Below are 26370 nucleotides of genomic sequence, written 5' to 3'. Positions count from 1 at the left end.
CTATAGTATTGATTAGTGATGTGCAGGTTGAGAAAAACTCAACGCGCTGCCGACCCTAACCCGCTGCGATCTCCTCTCTTTATATGCCCACGCCTGTCCTGCCCCACTGTGATATCATGAAGGGGGGCCTGCACAAGTATTTAAAAAGGAGGACGCAGAGGCAGAAGTGGAGCAGAAGAAGGCTGCTCGCGTGGAGGATGGAGGCTAAAGTTGAGCCCAAACCCATCTGAAGTATATCCGAACTTGCCCGATCTGCGGGTCTCACAGGCTTTGGGCCTTTCCGCATATTACTAGTAGTAATGTTCAACCTGCTGATGTCCAGCTGAACTAGAACTCCTAGTCTGGGTCTTTTACACATAGGGAGTTTGTTTTATGGTGCAGTTATGCCACCCTTCCAAACAGAGGCCTAAGCAGGATTGGATATGCTATCCCCATAAATCACTCCAAACTGTGGGTCTGCTTGGGAAACAGAAACGTATACGTGCCCTGGGTACCCATGGAACTATAGAAGGGTGACTGTTACTCTCAATGTTTGTATATATCTGTAACCTTGTTATGAGCTAAGGGGGCCCATCCTGAAGGCCAGTTAGGAAAGATTTTTTTTGTGCCCTGGGTACCCCTGAAACTATAGCAGAGTGACTGTTATCCCAGTGTTTCTATATATCTGTAACCTTGTTATGAGCTAAGGGGGCCCAGCCTAAAGGCCTGTTAGGGTGAAATTTGGAGTGAGTGCTTATTTGTGTCCTGGGTATCCCTGGAACTATAGCAGGGTGACTGTTACCTCAATGTTTCTATATATCTATAACTATCTTATGATGTAAGGGGGCCTAGCCTGAAGGCCAGTTAGGGGGAGATTTGGGCTGAGTGCTTATTTGTGCCCTGGGTACCCCTGGAACTATGTATTACATGTGTGTATGTAACCTTGTTATGAGCATAGCGGGACACCCACCAAATGCTTGGCCTTCTAGGGGAACCGTGAACTGAAAAGTCTCCATTTTAAAATCCCATCAAACAACTGAATAATTGAGGCAGCCCCGTGGGTTCTGAGTTTCCCATATAATTTTATGCGTCCAAAGCTTTGATTGGAAGTCTTCCGTAAATGCATTACTGTGATTGACCCCCAATTCCAAGATCCCAATCTCTTGCTTGACCCTCTTCCATAAATCATGCTTCTTTCTCCTTCACATCCCATTCCTTTTCCCCCGTGTCTCCCCTTAATTGCAGCTGATTGCCATTATGTTTCTTTCCATCCTGGAGGTGGCTGTTCGGTAGGTTGTATATGTGTGGACGTTGCCGTCACAGCCTCCATTTTGTCTGCAGTTTTAATTGATTGTCTAGTGCTCAGTTTGTATTGGTCCTAGCAGTAAACTCATGAAAGTGGCCTTATTACATCTATTCATCAGGTCTTGGCCCCCTATTACAGCCTGCAGCCCTCCTGCTGTTAATCATGGAACATTCTTGGGATTTGAATAATTTCTACAGCACCTTCATCAGTTCTAAGAGGGGCTTCGATTGCCAGATTGCTTTGGTCTTATAAAGGCTACTCATACTGATATTTGCTCAGCCCTAGAATCACTCACGACTTCATTCCGCTTGCTTTGAGGGCCGGGTGCCCTGCATTTGTGCCACCTCCTGCACTAGCTATTGAGCATATCGAGAAACCATCTGTCACCCTAGTTTTCCCCCCCACAGGGACAGAGGCTGTTCTGATTGGTAATCTGTGTGTGTGTTTGAGTGTGTGCTCATGATCACTTAGGGCCGTGTCTGCTTTCTTAGGGTCAAAGCTGTCACTGTTGTCTTTGTGTTTGAGTTCTGTCTTTTTCTTGACTTTGTGTTTTTTTTCTTTTTCTCTTCCCTTTCCCCTTACTCTTTCCTATTCTGCTTGTCCTTTCTTTCTTCACCATCTTTTTTACCCACCTCTCTCTACCCACCCTTTCTTTCTACCATTCCCCTACTCTTTCGCCCTTCATTCCCCCCCCTCTGTACCCTGTAGGTCCTCCTCGTCTCACACTCTCCACCAGTACTGCTGCCCCGCTCAGTCGCAGCTCTGCATGCAGCTAGCTCCCCCCGTCAGGCACACTGAGTGCAGGTAAGAGCGAGTGCAGCAGCCTCCACACTGCCCCCAGTGGCAGCTTTCACCCCAGTAACACCACATGCCACATCAACCCTCACCCACATTCATTTTGTCCTTGTATCATTCTTTCCTTTCCACACATCAGTCTCATGCTTTTCTTCCAACTGCCCTGAGCTGATGCCCCAGGACTCCTAACTGCCACACCTGGCCTAAGGGCCATCTTTAGCTGCAATGTAACCTGAAAAAAGTAGGACTGACCAAAACATAACTGTGGGTAGCAAAAATATAAATTTATAGATTTATGTTGCCACAGTTTTGTGATACAATACCTGCTTGTTTACTTTTATATCTACTACAAGCATCTTCTGACTATACTTGTTCATCTGTCACACAGCCACAATCCTAGGAGATTATTCCATTGCTACTATAGGCACCATCTCTCCCTACTATACCTGCTATCCCACAGTCACACTCCCTTCCCAGGGACTATTATCCCCACTGCTACTATAGGCACAATCTGTCCCTACTATACCTGCTATCCCATAGCCAAATCCCTTCCTAGAGACTATTATCTCCACTGCTAATATAGGCACCATTTCTCCCTACTATACCTGCTATCCCACAGCCAAACTCCCTTTCCAGAGACTATTATCCCCACTGCTACTATAGGCACCATCTCTCCCTACAAATAGCAATTAGTGCTATCCCACAGTCACAGTACCTTCCCAGAGAGAAAGTTGTAGAATGTTTTTTAGCTTTTCCACGCTTCCACCTAAGACTGCGTTTCTGTGTGGTGCCCATCATTCTATTAGTAACCCAGTATATGGTACACTATTCTCAAATCTTTTCAATATTTTTCTCTATCTGTAGTTAACTGGTAACTAGATTATGGAAAAATAGTGTAGCAGCATGGCTATGTAATTCTCCGCACTGTGTTTTCATTTACCTGCAGGACTATACAGAATCTCTTCTCTCAGTTCCTCGTCAAGCCGCACCATTTGCATGCTGATAGTTTTCCATATACCATCCCATTGGGGCATGTTGAGGAATCCAGATAAATTGACAGTGACAATGACCCAGTTTGTGGGTTTATACTTTGCTCTCCAACCCATGTATCCAACTCATCCTCCATTGCTCTCGTCCATCTTGTGTTTTTGGTGTGTGTGTGTACTTTTCACTGATAGTTTACACTGCGGCCTGCATCCTTTCTCTCTGCCACCCATCTGTGTCTCTCCAGGAGTGATGTTGATGAGGAGGAAGTTGTCCATCAATTTTGCTGCCCCGCCTCTGAGTGCAGCAGTCCGTCCTCTAGGTAACATGGAGAGACAACCGGGTTCCCCCCAATCCTGCCCCCCCCAGCGCGGACTTCTGCCATCTCCCCCGCCCCCACAATACCTGTCCTGTGGACCACAGGTCACTTTACAGGAGTGGACTCTCTCCGAAAAACAGTGTCACTGAGATTGGACCTGGATGCTGCACTGACGCCTTTCCTGCAGGGGAAGCCACGCTGTTGAGTGACCACTCATTTGTTTAACCTCTCTGTGCCTCCTGCTTCGACACACCAACACTGCGACAAGATCTCAATATATACAAATATATATCTACGCACAATCACTGATAACACTCTACCAGAACCTTCCTAAATGATCAAGGCCATAAATGCGGGGACTGGAAGGACCTGAGAAAGATCCCTATGCCTCATGATTCCCTACTCTCTTCTCTCAGGGGGGCTGCCTCTTTCTCATCCTGCTGTGCTACCAAATGGTGTGAGGTGTTTTTGTGATTCCCCTCAGACTAACCCTTTGTGGGCAGAGCTGTGGTACTCTGCGCGTGTCCTATGCAGTTACATGGGGAGAGGCTGCCTTCAGACCGAGCCTTGTGTGCATGAATCTCCAGCAACCCTTAAGCCTATCTTAAAGCCTCTGTCTGTGGGTCCTGCAAATGCCTCTCATTCAGTGTCGCCTCCTTTGTCTACATAGTCCCTGAAATTGCTGTCCTTCCTCATGTCCTGGTTCCCTTTGTCCCAGTCTGCTTCTGTGACCCCTCGCCATTTCCGTGGCGGCCATTTTGTCTCCAATGTATGTGCACCTCTTGTGTGGTCCCTTGTGTGCCTCGCAGAGCTTCTGTTTGCTAATGTGTCCTCTGAAACTGCTTATTTCTTCTCTGATGCTATTTGTTGGGACCCCTTCTTCTTCTTCCCCCCCCATACCCCAAAACTACTTCCCTGTAAATAACTATTTATGATACATTCTCCTATTCAAGAATAATTTAAAATAAGGTTTTAAAAAGCTGCTTCAGTCCAATAAAGAAATTTGAAACCTGTCTGAGCATGCTCATTTTGTCTGACTATTATGTATTTTAAAGAGGTGGTTTATCTTTGAGTTAACATTCAGTATGTTATAGAATGACCAAGCAACTTTTCAATTGGCCTTCATTTTTCTTTTTTTAAAATATTTGCCGCCTTCTGACTCTTTCCAGCTTTCAAATGGGGTTCACTGACCCCATCTAAAAAAACAAATGCTCTGTAAGGCTACACATGTATGGTTATTTCTACTTTTTATTACTCATCTTTGAGTGCTGAAATTACAAACTAGAGAGCTGCTGAATAAAAAGCTAACTAACTCAAAATCCACAAAAATGAAAACCAACTGCAAATTGTATCAGCATGTCACTCTCTACCTCATACTAAATATTAACTTAAAGGTGAACAACCTACTTTAAATTTTGTAATTTTGTAATTTTAAAATGTACTTTACTTAAACCCTAGAAACCTCAGTGTGCACAGCGAAGACTCTTGTGTGATGCAGTTAGTCAGGCAGACACTATGAACCATAGGACCATGAACCATGAATAAAGCAGTGATCTGAGCAGTCTTGTCGCTGAGCCGTATAATTTGCCCCACAAAGCCAGAACTAAAGTAAGAAGCGATAGATGAGATTCCTTTAATTGGTTTGCGTATGTATATGTATATACACTATGCTCTTCGCATGAATTGCTCCCAGTCTGAATATTGCGGAGTGTGAATAGCAGAACGGGAGCTTGGTGGTGCTAATACATTAAAGGGGAAATTAAACATCTTTATAAGTAGGGCATGTTGTCCATTAATAAAATATGAGGACATAGCTTATTATGTACACATTATTTTTTCCCATTTCTGTATTCATTATACATGAGCACAGCCTTATTGTTGGCAGAGGTACCATCTCTTTCTGTATATAACATATTAACAACCTAGTACAGGTATGAGATCTGTTATCCGGAAAGTTACACATTACAGAAAAGCTGTCTCCCATATACTCCATTTTATCCAAATAATCCACATTTTAAAAAAATGATTTCCTTTTTCTCTGTTATAATAAAACAGTACATTGTACTTGATCCAAACTAAGATATAACTAATCCTCATTGGAAGCAAAACCAGCCTATTAGGTTTATTTAATGTTTATATTATTTCCTTGTAGACGTAACATGAACATCCAGATTATGGAAAGATACATTATCTGGGAAAGCCCAGGTCTTAAGCATTCTGGATAACAGGTCCCATACATGTACAAACCAAGTGACATTTTTGTGGCCCAGTTCTGAAATTTACTTGCATTTTTGCCAACGGAGACATTATATAATTTCATTTTTAATAATGGGTGTGAGATCGCTCCTCCTTATTTCTATTCTCAGGCTTCTGTAGCTTCCTAAATCAATGCCTGTAACGCCCTGTGAAACGCTCTTGTATATATATTTTTAGAGTTTACTGCCTGTTCTTCCCTGGCGATCGCAGCCATTGTGCGTATTACATAAGGACTTTATGTGAACAACAGAGCACAACTGTGGGTGTAGTTTCTCTCAGTTACACAACTTTAAATAGTGCTGTTAAGGACAGACACCCTGCAAAGAATCAAGAGCAAATATTTCTGGGATATATAGACAGCCACTGTTGCATAACACCTTTGAGCAAGGTCAGTTTGGCTTGAATACATCTGTATATTCTGCATTAAAAGACTATTTATATGTGGAAACCAGTGTCCGGATAGCTAAAGTGCAACTAGAGGTGTGTTTATCAGTCGATGCCCTGTTTTGGTCCGTAGGTGGGGCATCAGACGCAACCGCTTTTATATTTTCCTGGAGCTGTAAGCCGCTTTAAAGGGGTGGTTTACCTTTAAGTTAACTTTGTTTGTTATAGAATGGCCAATTCTAAGCAACTTTTCATTTGGCCTTCATTTGTTTGTTCATTTGCCACTTTTTATTACTTGTCTTTCTATTCATGCCTCTCCTATTCATATTCCAGTTTCTTAGTCAAATCAGTGCATGGTTGCTAGGGTAATTTGGACCCTAGCAACCAGATTGCAGAAACTGCAAATTGGAGAGCTGCTGAATAAAAAGCCAAATAGCTCAAAAATCAAAATAATACAAATTAAAACCAACTGCAAATTGTTTCAAAATATCGCTCTCTACATACTACTAAAAGTTCATTTAAAGGCAAACAACCCCTTGAAATGTTGTTGGTCACATGCAGTGTCTATAGGGTGTGCACTTGCTGTTCCTTGTCGCCAGTTGCCACCAAGGAGACAGATGCTGGATAGGACTTGGTAAGTCCCCCCCACACGGCTGCACAGTTACTGTATTTGTGCTTTGCTAACTGGAAAGTAAGTCATGTCAAGCTGAAATATTTCTTTAAGAATATATTTTGCAACACCTTTGTTATAAATCTATAAAATTATAATTATGTAGTATAATAGGGGTGCATTAGCTGAGCCTATGACTAAGTGCCCCATGAAACTCATAAGGCTTTTATTGTTGGCACTATCGGTGCTTCAACCTTTTTATAAACTATTGTAGTAGCAGAAATGGCCTCTGGTCTGGTTTGTGCCAGCCTGTCTTTTCCTGGTCTGTACGGTTCATTAGCTCCAGTCTAATAATGCCCAGGCACCCATCAGATGCTTATTCTAAACCAATCTGTCATGTATCTGGCATATTAGACAATGTATCAGATTAAGAATACCATACACAGAAGTCTATGAAGCTTTGTGGTTGGCTCTTTACCATAAAAATGGCTAAGGACCTTCAGATGGACTGCCCTGCAGAAGACCACACTACTAAGAAATTGTGGGCAGATGTTAGAACTACAACTCTAACCAGTGTGGGTTGTGGGCAGTTGTCCCCCCCCCATAGAGTTACTTTAATTGATATGTAGTCCTGCTGGCAAGGGTTGTTCTGGTGAAGTGTATTGGCTATGTGCTACAGTTAAAGAAGAGAGAAGAGGCATCAACACCAAGTGCTCTATTAGTGAAAGCTTGGTGGATGAGTGAATTGTTTGCACAACTCTTGTGCTCATGCATTGTTGCAATGGTTGAAGGGGATAAACTTGTTTGCAGTTTGGTATTTGATTGAGTGGTATGTGAGGAGGAAGTGTGCTTGGTAGAGAGGGGATAACAACAGGTCCTGTAACCTAGTAATTGTGGTTGAATAAAGACAAACGTCCATGAAGTTCAACCTTTTTGTCCAAGTGAAACCTGCCTAACTGCTAGTTGATCCACAAGACGGTGGGTCCCCCCACCTGGGGACTTGGTTTCTGATTCCAAGAGAGCTATTGGACCAGTCCCTGGATTTACTGTGTACTACAGTACCCATGCATTTTATCACATTACACTAGGGATGCACTGAATCCACTATTTTTGGATTCGGCCGAACCCCTTCATCCACGTTTTGCTAATAAGCTTTGTCAAGGAAAATGGTTGTCCATTTGCCTTGACAAAGCTTATTAGCGAAACGCGTCGGCAGAGCCTCTCTTCATAATAATTTGATTTTATATGTTGCTCAGATCCTTATAATCACTTGATTATTTTGGTACAAATTTTAACTGAATTTTGAATATTTATAGCCTGGTCCAGGGAACCGCATTCAATTTCTCTCATTCTCTGCTATTTATATGGCACTGGTGGATTTGTGTTTTTTAGGATATTTTAGCTCTTCCAATGAGATAGGATATGTAATATACGAGACCACAGTCCTCAGTGTACTACTTTCTCCCCATGTGGGGTCCCAGGGTTTAGAAAATTAATAGGCAGCAGTTTCTTTGGGACTTCTCCACCTCTACACTATTTTCTTCTTCCTACTCTATTTTCCTTGAATGACGGTCCTGAATCTCTTTTTTAACTAGTTTTTTGTTAATGAATTACCTCTTGATCATATAATGCACTAGCACTTGCTAAAATTGTCTATTTTGAATTAGAATTTTGAATTAATTGTCAACAAACACAGCATAAACTTAATACTATGTCAGCACCAGCTATAATTTTTTAATATATACAGAAAAAGCAATGCTATGCTTTTCTGAACTTGTTTGATAATTGCTTAATATTTAATTAAACTATTAGAAAGTTTTTAATTAACCAAGCAATTAATTTCATCATTAGCACACGCACTTTATTTATATTAATTGTTTGGTATACGGTAAAATTTAGATATTAACCAATTCATTTCATTCGAGAGTGCGGGGGCTTTTTACTATCTTTCTCTTTATTTTTAAAGAAAGAGAAGAACTGTTAACCAGCTGGATTGCAGCATAGACAATGGCATTTATTCATACTTTTTAAAGAAACTGTTAACTGTGATGGGTATATTATTGTTTTCTGTGGTATGTGGGCCTCTTTATCAAGTTTTGGTTTGGAAGCTGGAGTTCCCCATTAAATGTTGTCTGAATGTGTCTTTATCAATATTCAACAGCACAGATGCCTTATTTCTAAAATATTCACTGCTCAGTTGTGTAATGAGAGCGGAATAGAGAATATATCCTGTGCTTGTCATTCATTTATTTCCCCTCTAATAATAGACAGCAAGTTATTAAAGGGTAAATTGAATAAAATAATACAAATGACGCCTTTTATTGTTGTTGTGTTTCCTCAAGGGTTCTGGATTTCACACTGTTAAGAAGAATCAAGAACTTTTCAGAATTTTTGGATACATCTGCCCTTTAGTCTCATCGAAGTAGGGGACATGGGTGGGAATTAGGTGGCTGTGCATCCCTTTCAGTTGAGTTTATAGATGTTACTGGGCCCCACAGCTAGTTTATTTTAAGGCCCACCAAAATATCCAGAGGTTATCCTGTTCTCCCCATATATATTGAAATTGCCCATTAATTAGGGCCTCATGGAGCCCCCTATACCTCCTGGCCCCCCCTGCAGCCGCAGGGTCTGCTTCCTCTATAGTTGAGCCCCTGATCCCTTTACCTGTAGATCTTGAACACACACCCAGGTCAACCATTTATACCTGAACTGTGATAAGTTGGCATACTTCGGATTGGAATGACTGGGTCAAGTGACCCAGTTATTCCAATCAATAGGTCTACTGTAGAAATGCAAGACATTCTAGGCTCTCCCTGAGATACGGGCCAATTGCCATCATTGTGATTCACTTGTGCTAAGCCCTGGTCCCTTTGATACAGTTGTATGGTTCTTCAGAGTTTTATCTTGACCTGAAGGGACCTTTAAGTTAACTTTTAGTATATTATAGAATGGGCAATTCTAAGAAACGTTTCAATTTGCCTTCATTATTTATTATTTTATAGTTTTTGAATGATTTGCCTTCTACTTCTGACTCTTTCCAGCTTTCCAATGGGGGGGTCACTGACCCCATCTAAAAACAAACACCCTGTTAGGTTACAAATGTATTGTTATTGCTACTTTTTTTTTATAAGGCATCTTTCTATTCAGGCCGTTTCTTCTTCATATTCCAGTTTCTTGTTCAAATCAGTGCATGGTTGCTAGGGTAATTTGGAGCCTACAACCAGATGGCTGAAATTGCAAACTGGAGAGCTGTTGAATAAAAAGCTAAATATCTAAAAAACTATAAATAATAAAACATGAAAACCAGTGGCAAATTATCTTAGAAGATCACTCTCTACATCATTCATATAAAGATTATTACTGTCTATGCAGATTTGCTCTTAAATAACTATACCCTCCTTCCTCAGTATTTTGCCTTGCAGTATTCTCTTGTGCTGTATTCAAGCTGTTGGTCTCATGAGGTGCCTGTAATGTGGCTTGATTTGTTCGGGGATGTTTAATTTACTGTAGTTCTTGCCCTTAGGAAGGGCTGCTTTCTCCGTGCTCTCCTGCCCCCCGGGCCTTCCATCTTTAGCCCTCTGGCAGGAGAACAGCACAGTGCTTAATGAGAATGACACAAAGTACACAGTTTATTGTATCCCATGTCAGCAAATTCACCCTATACTAAATGAATTTTTGTTGACTGCCCATTAGTATGGAGGCAGGATGGTTGTGTCGTACAGGAGTGCATGCACAGCAGTTACACTTTGGACAAGCCTGCAGCTGCCGCAGAGCTTGATTAATGGTTCGGAGGTCTAATTCCCAAGCCGATTGATTTGTCTTTATGGGAAATTACAGCTTGCTAATGAGCCAAGATGCAAAAACATATTCCTTGTAGCTTCAAGGCCAAGCTCACATGTTCGTTCCATTAGTGACTTCACAACAAACATTACTAATAACCACAGGGAGAAGGAACTGCTCTGCGGTTCTAGTCTGAGTGAGATCTGGGTGGATTCCTGGTGACGTACCCTGTGCCAGTTCTTTGTGCCTGCTATACATTAGGCTAAAGGAACACAGGGACTTTTGACCACTTTTGGTATCTGGCCGAGATCTAATGGGAGTCAAAACCTTTATATCTGCCTGTCACCACTTCTAATAGTAATTACCAAATATACAGAGAAGGAATGTTCTGGGCACACAATAAGCTATACCTTCATACTGTACGGTGAAAGGGAAACAATATGGCACCTCCTTCCCATAAGTATAAATAAAAAAAAACAAAGAAGGAATGTTCTGGGCACACAATAAGCTCTACCATAGTGTACTGTCTAAGGGAATCAATATGGCACCTCCCTCCCATATGTATAAATACAAATATACAGATATGAAATGCTCTGGGCATACAATAAGCTATAAATTATTCTCTATTCCTGGTAGGGAATCCATACAGCTGATTCCTGTGAATCCCAAGCTGAGCCAGAGGGACTTCCCCCGGTTCCAAAGACAGCCACAGTACAGAAAAATATATATCAGATATATGTCCCAAGGCTCAATTATAGTAAAAATAAAAATATTTATTAAAGTTCACATTAAAAATGGTACATACTGACCCCACACGGCCCATGAACTTTAAATATTTTTATTTTTACTATAATTGAGCCTTGGGACATAGAACTTTGATACATATTTTTCTGTACACAATAAGCTATACCCTCATACAGTACTGTCTAATGGAATCAATATGGCACCTCCTTCCCATATGTATAAATACAAATATACAGAGAAGAAATGTTTTGGGCACACAATACACTATACCCACATACTGTACTGTCTAAGAGAAACAATATGACACTTCCTTCCCATATGTATACATACAAATATACAAAGAAGGAATGTTCTGGGCAAACAATAAGCTATACCTTTATACTGTACTGTCTAAGAGAAACCACAAGGTCACTCCCATAAATGTATAAATAAATATACAGAGAAGGAATGTTCTGGACACACAATAACCAATACTATAGCATTTTTCTGCTTTAATGAAAAGAATGGATGAGAAAAATTAAATACTGTATAGGGTTTATTTACAGTATAACCTTTTGCCATCTGTTTGGGCTATGAAATTCACCTCTGACTGTTCATTTGACTTATATGGAAGTAAGTGTGCCTATGTGGTGCTCCATTTAGCAGCCTTTATGTCTCAGGGAATGCTTGGGAGCTGTAGTTCAGTCCTTTTTAGGCAGATAAAATCAACCAACAACTAGATTCTTCGCAATAAATGTGTGGCAATCTTTCACCAGTATCTTATCTGCTTTCATTTTGTTCCTGCTAATGTCCGCACTTACTCATGCCACCAATGAAAGATTCAGCTATTTATTAACCCTTATTTCTCTGCTGTCCCGAAGCTTTATCTTAAAAAAATATTATTTTTGGAAATTGTAAATAATAAAAAATACAGAAGTTGCCATTTAAATTAAAAAATCTAGTCTTTAGGAAGTGGAGTGAAGGGGTTAAGCATCTTCTGGCAAGTTCAAGCAGTGTCTAAATAGAGGGCCCTTTAACCACATACATTTTCTATGTGTAAAAATAACTTGCGGTATGTGTGTGTGCTCTCCCTTACTGTACGGCGTAATGTTTGGCTAAGTCATACCCTTCATGAATGCAGAGCTGTGTTGTGATTGTTCATGCGCTAATCACTTAAAGGAATGCAGTCGGGGCCACATTCTGGCCCTACAGGATGTTACACCCTTACGTCATGCTCAGTCTGTGCCTCTGGCTGCACCACAGATGCTTATTTTGACTGTTCATCCTTCTGACAAAGAATTCTGTTCATTCTCGCACCGGGGAAGAAGTTTTCCTCCTGAGTGATGGACAAGGACCTACAGAGCTGGGTAAGTGGCTGTACAAAGGATTGATATCAGCTCATAGAGGTTGGGGTGCCATGCTTGGTTGATGTGGATGCTCATCATTGGCTTGTTGGAATGTTTAAAAGAAGACGAGTGGAATTGTTGGAATTTTTTATCTTACACAACATCAGTGGCTGGTGGGCTTGAGATTAGGGGTCTTTGTATGGCAAGAATCCACGACCTTTGCTTATCCTGATGGCCTGGGTAACAGCTGAGAAAACAGAGACTGGGGAATGTCTATATATTGACAATGCAGAAATCACTGATAAGCCTGGTATCTGGGAAATTATGCCTATAGGCAGAGGGTGACCCCTTAGGCTTGTGGCATATGGGGAGATTAGTCGCCAAGCGATCTTCACTGCTGAATGTGAATTGCTGGTGGGAGGGCTTTCATATTGATTCGTTTTCAGCCTTAGTGTCTGTAGGAAGAGCCATGGACTTTGTTGTGTTGGTGTTATGGAAAGAGGTCCACATGGATGTTGGTAAGAGGTCCACATACATAGTTCAGCCAGTACCTAAATGACCGAAACCACTTCACCCACCTCTAATTAACTTACTAAATGGTAAACAAATAACATGGGCAATACCAGCGCTGTGAGGCACGTACCATTCATGTGCATTTGGGCACTTATCCACCACTTCTTATTTATAGCATGTGAGCCATAGACCATGTTTTCTGTCTGTAGCTTGAATGCTTGCTGGTCGCCAGAGTATATGATTTCTGCTTCATTTTAAGCTTAATTTTTAATTCAGCAGGTATGGGACCTGTTATGCAGAATGCTCAGGACCTGGGGCTTTCCAGATAACTGATAATTCCGTAATTTGGATCTTCATTCCTTAACTCTATTAGAAAATCATGTAACCATTAAATACACATATAGGCTGTTTTTGCTTCCAATAAGGATTAATTTTATCTTAGTTGGGATCAAGTACACGGTACTGTTTTATTATTACAGAGAAAAAGGAGATCGTTTTTATAAAATTGGATAATTTCCATAGTTTGGAGCTTTCTGGATAATGGGTTTCTGGATAACGGATCCTATGCCTGTATTTCTTTTTCTTCGTTTTTAACTATTACACCTTCATTCCGACATGTAGATTGGTCCTGCTAGGATCAGTAAGCCTAGCAACCAAATGAAAGGTTAAATCATTTGAAAAAAACATAAAAACTATTAAAAACAAAATAATGTTTTTGCCTCCATCATAATCGAGATTAATTATTGGGAGACGTTTGTCTCCTAAAGGGGAATTAAATATCTCTGTGCCCAGTGCATTCTTCATGCTGCCCTCACTCCCTGCACCTTGGGAGTAACATGGGAGAATGGCCACTGGTTGAGAATGTGCCATAGCCCTAAGGGATTCTTTTGTAAAGGCAGCACAAGAGCTGAAAGGGAATTTCAGAGTTGCCTTTGTGCATTTTTATATGGGTTTCCTGAGGGCTGCATTGTGACAGCCATGTGACTAGGGAACAACACAGCAAGGTCAGCGCTTGCTCCATCTACAGTCTGTATTCCATTCTATGTGATCAACAAACCCAAATTACCTGCCAGATTTTTGCCATTTTGCCATACTAATGTCTCTTCTCCCTCAGAGATTGTAAGCTCTCTTGAGCAAGAAAGGAGTGGGACACCTTTGTTAATTTTTAGTATGTTAAAGAATGGCCAATGTTAAGTAACTGTTCAATTGGGTCTTCATTATTTCTATTTTCTTTTATTATTTTCTTATGACTTATTCCAGATTTGAATTGGGGGTCCCTCGCCCCATCTAAACAACAAATATAAGTAAGGCTACCAATTTATTGTTATTGCTACTTGTATTACTCATCTTTATATTCAGGCCTCTCCTAATCATATTCCATAGTCATATCAGTACATGGTTGCTAGGGTAATTTGGACCAGACATTGCAAACTGGAGATCTGCTGAATAAAAAGTTCAATAACTGAAAAACTATCAAAAATTGCAAATGGTCTCAGAATATCCCTCTCTACATCATACTGAAAGTTAACTCAAAAGGGAACAACCTCTTTAACCCCTGTGTATGTGGTACTATGAAAATATAAACATTTTTCTCGTTTATCTCTACATCATTGGGAGATAACCTTTCAGCAGGGTTCATATTTGCCAGCTAATCATATCAGACTCCCATTTGCTGTATTTTCTGTTCAATCAACAGAAAATACAAGGACCTGGGTCCTAATTATAAAGGTAGCAGACCCAAAACTGCAAGTGGGACCCTAATATGCAATTTTGATATATATTGGGTAAACAAGTCAGCCAATAACAACCAACCAGCATGCAGCATATACTGGTCAGTTATTTAATTAGTTGCTGTGACACTGCAGGATGGTTTTTTTTTTTTTTTTTTCCCATCAGTGCAGTAAACTACAGCAACCACCCAGGATTTGCTTTCAGAATGGTTGCTATGGTTTAAATCACTGGTGCAATATTTGACAGTGTTTGTAAATGAGCCCCTTTGAGTTTCATAGTAGAGATTTTTTTCATATACTGGGCCATATGAAGGTGCGATCGAATTTGTGTTGCGTTTTTAAACCCACAAATACAAAGGTAATCTATTATTGGTACACATATAGCTCAATTTGGCAGCATCTTACTGTTGTATATAAATATAGCTCAATATTTACTGAATGAAGTAAGGCTTGAGATCAAAAGCAGGTCATGTGATGGGCGAATGTTGTTCTCATTTGGGTGTCGAGGAAGTTGAGTTTTTGCGAAGTGTCTTAAAGCATTAAAAAGGATTTCTGATAATGTTTGTTTTTTTATGGGGATGGAGGAGAGTGGGAAGAAAAGAATTGTGTCAGTGGTTCAGTCCTAGGACTTTAGGTCAGGATGGGTTGGGTTTCATTCCCGGCGATGACACCTTGCCAAGTTGCCTGCTTATTCCCAAAAAATCATATCATATATTAACCCCAACCAAAAGTGCAGGCTACTCCAGTTAGGGGTAACAGTTTAAATGCCCCCCCGCCCCCCAGTGTTACGACACTCACACTGGGAAGGAGCTCCTGGTGCGAGCGGCCATGGCAGTCAGAGCTCACGCGCAAATGCACTTCTGACATCATGCGCTTAAAGGAGAAGGAAAGGCTTGGTGCACTTGTGGGTGCCAAATGTTAGGCACCCCCAAGTGATTGTATTGACTTACCTGAAACCCCGGGGCAGTGCTCCTATCAGCAGAAAACTGCACAGGCCCGGGGTTATACAGTGAGAACCACGGAGCGATCCTCTTCCAGTTTCTTCAAATTCCCCAGGGCAGACGCATGCGCAGTTGCACGAAATAGCCAACTTTGTTGTTAAAGTTCAGCTTTTTGTTCTACTGCGCATGCACAGTGGCGCGAATAAAGAGGAAAACAAAAGAGGATTGTTTCATGGTGCTCACTGGCATAACCACGGTAATCACTTGGGGGTGCACAAACCTTTTCCTTCTCCTTTAACGAGCAAGTTGCGCCATTAGCTTATTATGCACATGTGTGTGCCCCAACATGGCTGTCCTAGTGCTGGTGGGGGGGCAATTAAAAAAATAAAAATTACTCTTACCCCCAACTAGAGTGCGTGCTCTATTAGCCCACACCTTTGGTTGGGCATAATATATTTAGCCAACAGGTGCCCTTTAAGTAAGCTTTATTTTAGGAATGACAGCAACTTAAACTTGTAGGCTACAGTCAACACAAAGTTAGTGCTCATTCATGTCTGGGGTAATAGATGCACTTGGGTGGGCTGTGCCCTGTACTTTGGGGGCACTGGGTAGATTGCTCTTTGTTAATGGGCACAGGGTAAGGGGCATGGCCTTAAATAACCTGGCAGGCAAGATAAAAAGCCCTATTGCATTCAATGGAGATTGGAGGAGAAGCAGAATGAAAAGACTGTGATCAATTCTACATTACAGAGAGGAACTGTCAGTTCAGAGTGCCGCTTTCATGGCACTCCAAGCCTGGAAGGGTTTGATCACGGCAACAGATCCAGGATGTTTCCTTGTGCAGAGGCAGCTGAGAGTCACGTTTTGCTTCTCATGGATTCCATGAGCTGTCAGGGCCCAAAGCCGTAGTGACACATCCCTTGCACTTCACACATCCCTTGCACTTCACACCGATTCTGTCTGGCAGCACAGACGCAGGAGACCTGAACCCCAATGCTCTCTCTTGAGTGCTCCTAGAACTGCTATGTGCTGTGTAATGGGACCACTGGAGGCTTCTGGGAAGTTTCACCTCTTCCTCTCTGGAATTAAATGGCCTACAGTCAATCACCCTATGCCGTTCCTTTAAGAAACACTCCCGGAAATTAATAGTCAGTGACGATGACTCGGCCGGCCAAGCAAGCCCCCTCTGGCAGTCAAGGGGTTACCTCTTGTAGAGCAGTGAAAGGTCAGGCAAGGGGGCTGTCTATGTTAGGCAGGTGCTGTCCCCATCCCCCATTCCCACACCGCCTGTTGTTGCAGCTTAGACTAAGCAATGCAGGTCTCAGCTGGTGACAGTGTGACAGCTAGAAGGGAGGCAGAGCCGGGGAACAGGAAGAGCCGGCTGAACACGGGGCCGACACACATGGACGCAGGATGGTGGGACTTCACACCTTACTGACTAGCTGCCAGTGCAGCTGTTACTTCTTCTGGCTCCTGCTGCGCCGCCTGGCTGCACGGTACAGTGCCATCGTGACTTGTGCCACTCTGTGTAACCCCCTGCACTTTTCCGTCACCTTAGCACTCCTCTCCTCCACCTTCCATTCACTTACACCTGCTACTTTCTCTTTCTCAATTCTGTCCTCCTGTCCTTTCCCCTATCCTGCGCTTAGTTCTGATTTATTCCTCTGGTCCCCTGGCGTTCTGAGGGGCAGCTGTTCTACATTGTCCTGCTCCGCTGTGCAAAGTTCTGCCAGTGATCCACTTGCCTTATTAATGAGAACCCAAATACCCTGGAGCAGAGAGAGAGAGAGAGAAACTCTGCTCCGAGTGGGCATAATAAGTTTGCTGAACTCATAGGGAAAGCTACAGGCAAGAACAGGGCTCACCGCATGCTCAAAGCAAAAGTGCAAATTGCGGCTGATCCTCACTCTCGCTAATCCGGGGTATATTTAGATCCTAGTGCAGGGCATGGGGACTGCTGCTTATGGTGCCGCACACTTGTCCCTGCTGGAATTGGAGTAGTTTGCTTTGAAAAGCAAGAGTGTATGTATGCATATTAGTTGATGATTTGCTGCTGGAGCATTATTCCAAGCCCAATTAACCGTTGACATCACTAGTTGCCGTTTATAAGGATATATCTTATAACAATGTTATGTTGTATCACATTCTCACTGAAGCATAAGAAATACCGCCCCCCCTTCTTTAAATTATGAGGATGTAAGAAGTAATTTTAGAGTTACACAACCTTGTGTTATATATAGTCATAGAACTTGGTAACTTCTAATATCCTTATATTTTACAACAGGGGGTACATTTACGTTCTTTATGTTTCTGTTTATTGTGTGTGTGTGTGTGTGTGTGTGTGTGTGTGTGTGTGTGTGTATATATATATATATATATATACATGTGTGTATATAATATATAAGTCTTGTATGTATGTGTATATATATATATATATATATATATATATATATATATATATATATATATAATTGAAAATAAGTAAAATGCATATTCCATCCTTCCATCGCCATGGTAACGGGTACTCTAAACCCTTCATGTCTATCCTTCCTCCTCCTTGTGCCGGCTCCATGGCAACCCTATTCATCCCCATGGAAACTACCTCCTCGACTGGTTGATGCTCTGCTGCTCCCTGACCCCCCCCTCCTTTCCTAGTGGGTGCATTTTAGGGCTACAAAGTGCGGGGGATTCAGTTTCTCGTTGGTTGGAGGTACTTTTCTATTTGCCTCCATTTACACTGCCTTATTCTTATCACTAGCCTCGGGCTTTCATGTGGATTGTCACATGTACATGAACTTAATGATGTTCTAGCTTTAGTGCCAGTTAGCTGGAAATGGGCACAGTTTAACCATCTATGGCACAGAATAGTCTTATTGCTGGGTTCCGATTTCATTGGAAAGATCCTTTGGGTATTGTTAAACTGCAACCCTTAGCATCCCACTGGTAGACAACGGTTATGTGGGATCCTGGGGTTGCTGGGAGTTGTAGTTCTTAAACTCTGTTTCTTGGTATGAAATAAAAAAAATCTATAAATGCCGTTAATGGATACTATATTGTCTTTTAGCAGATCAGTCGTGTTTTCTTTTATTTATAGGAGGGGGTGCATGTTTCCCTTTGACCGTATGATTTCATATCATCCTTAGTATTTTTTAGAGTTGGTTCTTTCCTGTCCTATTACCACTGCCTACCCCACTACCTCCCTTTTTAATGGACTCTCATGGACTGTTCCGCCCCCCTTCCTGACTGCTGTCACCACCATTGTGCGTTCAGTTCATAGGCGGCAGTGCCGCCGTTCTGTAAGGAGGGGAACATCTGTATTCCGGGCATCATCACGGGGGTCACTGAGCGGGGAACATCCAGGGAAGCCAGGCGAAGATCCCCCCCCCTTTTATCACCAACAGAATGTGGTGTCTACACTGCACTTCCGATCGGACACACAGGATTCTGCAACATGGCCTCTGGTATGATGTGTGTGTGTGTGTGTGTGTGTGTGTATGTATGTGTATATATATATATATATATATATATATATATATATATATATATATATATATATATATATATATATATATATATATATATATATATATATATATATATATATATATATATATATATATATATATATATATATATAATTCTTAAATGCAGAGCCTTCCGAAGGCTGTGCCTCTGCTTTGTGTTGTGGCCAGGTGACTGTATAATAGCTGGCAGCCTATCTCGTTATTTACACATTGCAAATGAATGGAGGCAGGGAATTAACCCATTTATTCTCTCAGGACGTTCATTTTACAAATCTAGCCTATGCCTCACTTGTTCATCTTTTTTGGGGCGGCCGTGTGGTCTCATTTTGGTCTGGAACCTCAAAACAAGCATGACTGATATTTGAAAATGAAATCTAACAAATCTCTGTAGATAAACATTTGTAGTATTTGTGGATAGTAAGGTAGACCTGTGGCTGTAGGAGCATGCTGGGAATTGTAGTTTTTTTTTGTTGTCTCTTTTGTTTCAGGGCATTCCTGTACAGCCCTCACTAGCAGCGTAGGAGTTAACTACCCACAGCTGTATCCAAACTCTCTCTTCCATTATTAATGCCAAGCCTGCAGGTTGCGCTGCCAAAACACACAATTTTAGCAGAAGGGGAAAAAAAGCATTTGTGTCCTCGGAGATATCTAAATGTTGCATTTCCCCCAGCGCTGACCTTGTCTTGGTTTGCTTTCAGCTACTCAGTATTTTCATTCTGTTAGAGGTTATTGGGCATGCTGTGGGTATCAGATCTGGAATGATTGCGACTGTAGTTTACTAGATAAGGGGGATACAATATCCTTATTGTTGAAGAGTTACCTAAAGCGGCAATTGGGATTGTGTTTTTGAGAAACTATAATAGTTGGATAATGGGGGGAGGATATACTCTTTGCAATGTCCCCATTGCTTACCATGCACATAGGAAGGGTTATTGTACATGGATTTTGAGTAAAACGGTACAGCACACAAGGGGGTAAAATACTTCCCCTTTAATGAATTTGACAGGTTGATTAGGTGCCTACATTTGTGAGAAGTGTAGTGCGTAAAATGCATAACGATAATGGGAATGTCTGGGCGCCAAGGGAGCCCAATCAAAAAGTGTTTGTATTGATACTCTTTGGAATACTAATCCAGCTATGCTCAGTTTGGGCAGAGGCATCTGTTGCCATGTGTTGTAAAGATGCCTGGCATCAGATTGTGTTTTCCTTGCTGCTGGGTTTGTTTGGGTGCAGTATAGTAGGAGACCATGACACCCTATGGGGGCCAGGATTATTCTGTAACTACAGTGGAGTCACCCTGGTGTCCAGTCCAGTACTGCAGGGTAGCAGTGCCATAAAGTAAGACTTTATAGTTTTATTTTTTTTATGACCCCGTGTAATGACACTGACCAGCTTAGCCTGGTTGTAGATACCTATTAATCCTGAGAGCTGTAACTTTGTTCCAGAGCTAACAAAGCAATTGCAGGAGTTAAATATTTATCTAATTATGGCCCAAGTAGATTTCTTCTCAAAGAACAAGTGCTGTAAAATCGCCACCAATTGCATGGAAGATAAAGTTTAACTGATGTGAGACCTTTATAGGATGGGATAATTATCCCTGTTATTTGAATATTAAAGAAGACCTGTAGCATTACTGAACCCCATCCCAAATTTGTAGGCAACAGTGAATATATAAGGTGTTGGTTTCATTCTAGGCTACAAATGTTAATCGTTAAAAGTGTCCCCTTTATTGGAGGGGTGGTCATATTCTAACTGTCCCCACTAAAAGCACAGTAGCCAATCATAGCCCTGTAGTTACTCAAGTAAAAACAGGCTTCGGTTCCCAGTGTGCCACCGACACTCAGTATAGATGTGAGTGTCAGGTCGAAACCTCGGCCGGTCGGGTTCTAGCATACAACCGCACATGCTTGGAGGCCTTATCATGCACCAGTTCCGTCTCCACCAGCCTGTATTTATAGTCACTTTTTTGCTCTGTCCATCCGTTTCATTACATCAGAGCTGGAGGGGGGGGGGCAGAAGCGGGTCTTTAAATATAAGTGACTCGAGGGAGGGGTGGAGGTTAGGTTTGGGACTTTTTTTTTAAAGCACATAAGCATATGTTTAAAAGAGTATAATGCATTGGCTCATTCTTTGTATTTTTACACAATATGTCCCTTTTAAAACGCCACCAGCCTGTGTAACCATGCAGCTGCAGCACCACTGATTGTAGCTTTCCATAATGCCATTTGATGCCCTCACCTATATGACAGCAAAACGGTAGAGTCCTTTTATATTGTTCTTCATTTTTTTTTTTAAAAGGTTTTTCGAAATATTAGTCTTCCTTTTATTCCTCCACCATTAGACAATTTCACCGGGTGCTAGCCAAATTCAAGGAAGCACTCACGGCATAAAGGTTTCTTAGAAGTCCTTTACTAAACCATGTAGACATCTACGCGTTTCAGTACCTCAAGGGACCGTCATCAGGATGTGATTGTATCAAATTCCAATGAGGCTAAATACCCCCCACCCACATAGGATACTCCCTACACAGCGTGCATAATTAATGAGTTTTACATCAGGTGTATAGAGTGCACTATTTGCCAAACTCATACTAATATACTTAGTGAAAGCATGTGTTACATGGTGCTATAAATATATTTGTGCTAAATGTGTCCATTTAATGTAATCTATGACTGCTACAAGTAGCAAAGTCAAATAGCAATATATACTGATTGTGTTATGTGTTAAATGTGAGTCAAAATCAACTGTGACCAATTTTTGTTACTTCAATATACTAAAGTGCCAATGTGCAATAAATATAGTACATCAAACTTTAAAAGTGAACATGAATACTCCTTAAGTATTCTAAAACCATAAGTTAAAAACAATCTCAACTATATCTGTGTGGAAACTCCACATATCTCCACAGATCAAATGGATGGTTGAGATCTAGACAATTTTTAAGTAAATTTAACAGACTCCATCCCTTTTCAAACAAATTCTATTTTTAAACACTATTTTTCATTTAATTCCAATATTAAAAGGTAAATCGCTCTCAATTATAACTATAGCTTACCTGATCCTCTCAACAGAACCAATATGCAATGTCATCGCTACCATTGGTTGAGAAGAGGAGTTCAGTACGCCTTCAATTATTTATTTATTTTTTTCTATTTTTAAATGTTGTTACCTCACAAAATATCTATCTCCTGAATTTTTGGTAATGTCAGGCCAATCAGTTACCATAAGTAAGTCTCGAAGGGATTTACCTTTTCGAGATGCACAAATCGGGGGAGGTATTTCAGCAAAGGGTAGACTAGAGTCCATTTAAAAGGTACCTTTTCGAGATGCACAAATCGGGGGAGGTATTTCAGCAAAGGGTAAACTAGAGTCCATTTGCACTATCTGCCAATTTGTGCTTTACTTTTGGGAATATAATCAGAAACAAAAACGAATCCTTTATTTATTTGTTTCTGAGGTTGCGCAATGTTTTCACGAGTTGTTTTCCATGCTCTTTCCAACTCTTGTTCCAAGTGAGTACGTACCCCATTGGGGGTCAAAACGTTGGATGCACCAGTGATGTTGCAATAATAAAAGTTTTTTGCACCTTTTGAAGAAACTGGAGTGCGGGTTCATATTAGATTATTGAATAAATAAACCATTTAACCGAGCACCCACACCTTGGAACCAGGGGCACAGTGCGGACACCACTTATTATATATATATATATTTTAAATTGCCTACATTTGTTCGTTAGTCATTTATTCAGGCTATTTCATGATGTTCCATTCTGATTTTCTAACTGCTACCTGGTCGCTAGGATAATTAAGTCCCAGCCAAATAGCTGTACACACACTATATCTGTATCAAATCTATGCAGTATTATGCAGGATTGCATGGCATATTCATACATTCCTGTGTGAGCACAGCACTGTGGGCTCAGTACTTAACTATTATATCTGCCTTACCATTAAGGGTGTGGGTGAGTGGGTATTATACAGTGTAGCAATGTTAGTCAGCTTATCCCCAGCCCTGCCTACCCGCTGAAAATATTGTGTTTATAAATACCTCCCTGTCCCACCCCACTTTATTGGCTTCTCCCGGCCTACGCACTTGGGGGCTGATAGAGAAGAGCTTAGAAGGAAGGCAGTGCCTCTTATTAGAGGAATGGAAGGACTCGTGCTATTTCTGTACATTCTATGAAATCCACCGGAGTAATATTGTGAGACTTTAGAATAGCTGAACGCTTTTTTAAAAAGGCCACTAGAGCAGGCTAGAGAGCCGTGTATAGTATGTATACATACTAGTTACATATACTCTACGTAGAGAGCCGTGTATAGTATGTATACATACTAGTTACATATACTCTACATAGTTGACATTCTAGAGGCTCAACAATTTACTAAAAGGGGTTGTTTGCCTTTAAATTAACGTTTACTATGATGATTTGGACCCTAGCTACCTGATTGCTTAAAATACAAATTGAAAAGCTGCTGAATAAAAAGCTAAATAACTCAAAAAAACAATTGCAAATTGTCTCAGAATATCACTCTCTACATCATACTTAAAGTTATCTGAAAGGTGAACAACCCCTTTAAGGGCTCTTACACACGGGCGTTCCGACCTGCGCTCCCCTGCGTTCCATTTTTTGGCGTTCAGCCGCAGGGGAGCGCAGGAATAGACGCAAGTCATTATTTGAAATGGGGCTGTACTCACTCAGGCGCGTGTAGGCGCCGAACGCAGGAAAAATGCAGCATGTTGCGTCTGAACCTGCGTTCGGCGCCTACACGCGCCTGAGTGAGTACAGCCCCATTTCAAATAATGACTTGCGTCTATTCCTGCGCTCCCCTGCGGCTGAACGCCAAAAAACGGAACGCAGGGGAGCGCAGGTCGGAACGCCCGTGTGTAAGAGCCCTAACACAGTAAAGCCCAGGGCAGGTGAAGCTCATAATAGCCCTGAACATTCCTTTATTTAATACGGCCTTTTCTTTTCTATTTATGGTGCAGCATTGGTCAATCATTGGCCTATTCACCATTTAAATGAACCTGTGTACCTTAAAGCACAGCTGTAAATGCACTGTCTTCTAGATAGGCCTACGGTTTGTATATGAGCTCAGAATTGCTCATTCCTCTCCCTATTTATTCCCAATTGCTGCCTTTTAATGCAGATTGCAGCGTTCCATAATTGTTAGCCCTCTGACGGAAGAGAGCGGAGGCTTCGATGGCGCATTACCCCATACTGTGCCTTTGCCTGCATTGTGCTATTAAGATAATTATATACTCTCCCACGTATCTCCCCTGCTTAGCTCATTAGCTTGAGTGATGGCTTGGTTAGCTGAGCTGATGCAGATGCTTTTAGACTGGGGCAATCCTACCCTGTTACAAAAAAAAGTAATTTTTTACTATATATTTAATTTGGTTGCATTTCCTATTACTAATTGCAACTAAATCTGCCCCAGTGCAGTAACCGATAGCAACCAATCAGCAGTCAGCTTTCACAAGTCTTCTCAAGTGGAGCCATAAAAGCCCATTTTTTATTGGTTGCTATGTGTAAATGGGGTCGCAGGTTAAATTTCAGCGAAAGCACTATCTACAAGGAGTTTGGATTTAGGCACCAAAGGAAAATGGACAAAAAGAATAATACTGAATTGGCCCATGACTACTGGAAAGAGCTGAACTTGCAGTACACTTCTGCAAGGGTAGAATTTTTGAAGCTAGCGGCTGATTGGTCAGATCAGATTTGGTGCTCCAAATCAATTCAGGCATGGTGAGTACCATGGCCCTATGTTGACCAGGTCTGGTGTCATATCTGCCCAAACACTGGTTGATTGTGTAGTTCATGGCAAAAAATCTCCATCCATTGTGCATATCAGCCAGTATAAGAGATTCCCGGGAGTCTGGAGGGCTATGGACCCTCTTATTTAGAATTTCAGGGATCTTATGATGAAATCCTTAAGACCATGAAATGAGAGGGGTCCCGTTGATATTTTCAGCAGCATGGTTGAATCATAAAAAAACAGGTCTCTTTCAATGGGTTGTTCACCTTACATTAGGGGATCAGGGGTAATTTGGATCCTAGCAACCAGATTACTGAAATTGAAAACTGGAGAGTTACTGAATAAAAAGCGAAATAACTCAAAAATCACAAATAATGAAATCCAATAGCAGATTGTCTCAGAATAGCACTGTACATAGTACTAAAAGTTAATTTAGAGGTGAGCAACCCTATTAAATAGCCAATAGCTTTGTGTTTTTATTTCAGCTTTTATTTGTATAATTGGGACTGGCAAGAAGCATTACAGTTTCAGGCTTGCCTGTGCATCCATTGTTTACAGGCCCATACCTCCCAACTGTCCCGTTTTCACGGGGCAGTCACGATTTTTACTGCTCAACTCGCAGTCCCTGATTGTTACTGAAATGTCCTGACTTTTTCTTTGATCTCCTGCACTGAACAGCCAGAGGAAGATACAAAGTTTCTAAAACTTAATTGGCTTTTGGTAGAGAGCCCAGAATACATGGCAGGTGCATGTGATACATTTTGTTACAATTGAAGATAAGCAAAGAAACAATTGTAACTATTTAAAAACAGCAGGTCTCTTGGGGAAACTGTGCCTTGCATCTTAAAGGGCAATTCACCTTCATTGGCAAAACTGCAATAACACATAAAAAACACAGAAATGTGTTGAAACTTTCATAACCTGACAAATTTTGTGAAATGAACATGGTAATTAAGTGTGGCCAAAAATGGGCAGGTCAAAATAATGTTAGCCACACGCCAAAACGTTTTGTCCCACTTTCTATTTTCAAAATGTTGGGAGGTATGCAAGCCATACCTCCCAAGTCCGTAGGGCTGCTGCACACACTGAAAAGAGTTAATGCCCTGGTGCTAACAGTGGTATCATAAAAATGTATAAAAATGCTGTTGACTCTAGGGTTAAAAATGCAGTAAAAAGCTTTATAAGAATAATAACATAATAGCATAAGTGCAGAACCTTAACTAGAGTAGCATAGGTGTATTCCTGTATTGTAATACGTAGTGGGGGAAAGATAAATCGTTAAACATAAAGCCTATAATGTATTATTTTTATATATTTATATATATATATATATATATATATATATATATATATATATATATATATATATATATATATATATATATATATATATAGGAAATCAGTATTCTATAGATGAACTTCCC

At 41.1% G+C, this 26370-nt stretch overlaps 1 protein-coding gene across 5 annotated transcripts in view; it reads left to right on the top strand.

Annotated features, from left to right (window-relative positions):
- iqsec2.S (IQ motif and Sec7 domain 2 S homeolog) overlaps window positions 1–26370 on the top strand; it is a 92842-nt gene that overhangs the window by 46288 nt on the left and 20184 nt on the right. The window contains exon 1 of one of the 5 annotated variants that reach the window (XM_018232733.2): window positions 16069–17162. The exons of 3 other annotated variants lie outside the window; for them this stretch is intronic. In XM_018232733.2, the coding sequence (XP_018088222.1) occupies window positions 17080–17162 (83 nt within the window). In that variant the 5' untranslated portion in view covers window positions 16069–17079. Of the gene's footprint in view, window positions 1–16068; window positions 17163–18902; window positions 19128–26370 lie in introns of those variants that run through there. One more of the 5 variants, XM_041574771.1, reaches the window with a different exon arrangement.

Source organism: Xenopus laevis, chromosome 8S (assembly GCF_017654675.1).
Source record: "Xenopus laevis strain J_2021 chromosome 8S, Xenopus_laevis_v10.1, whole genome shotgun sequence".
NCBI lineage: Eukaryota > Metazoa > Chordata > Amphibia > Anura > Pipidae > Xenopus > Xenopus laevis.
The sequence above is the reverse complement of the archived record's forward strand: the minus strand, read 5'-3'. Positions and strand labels throughout refer to the sequence as shown.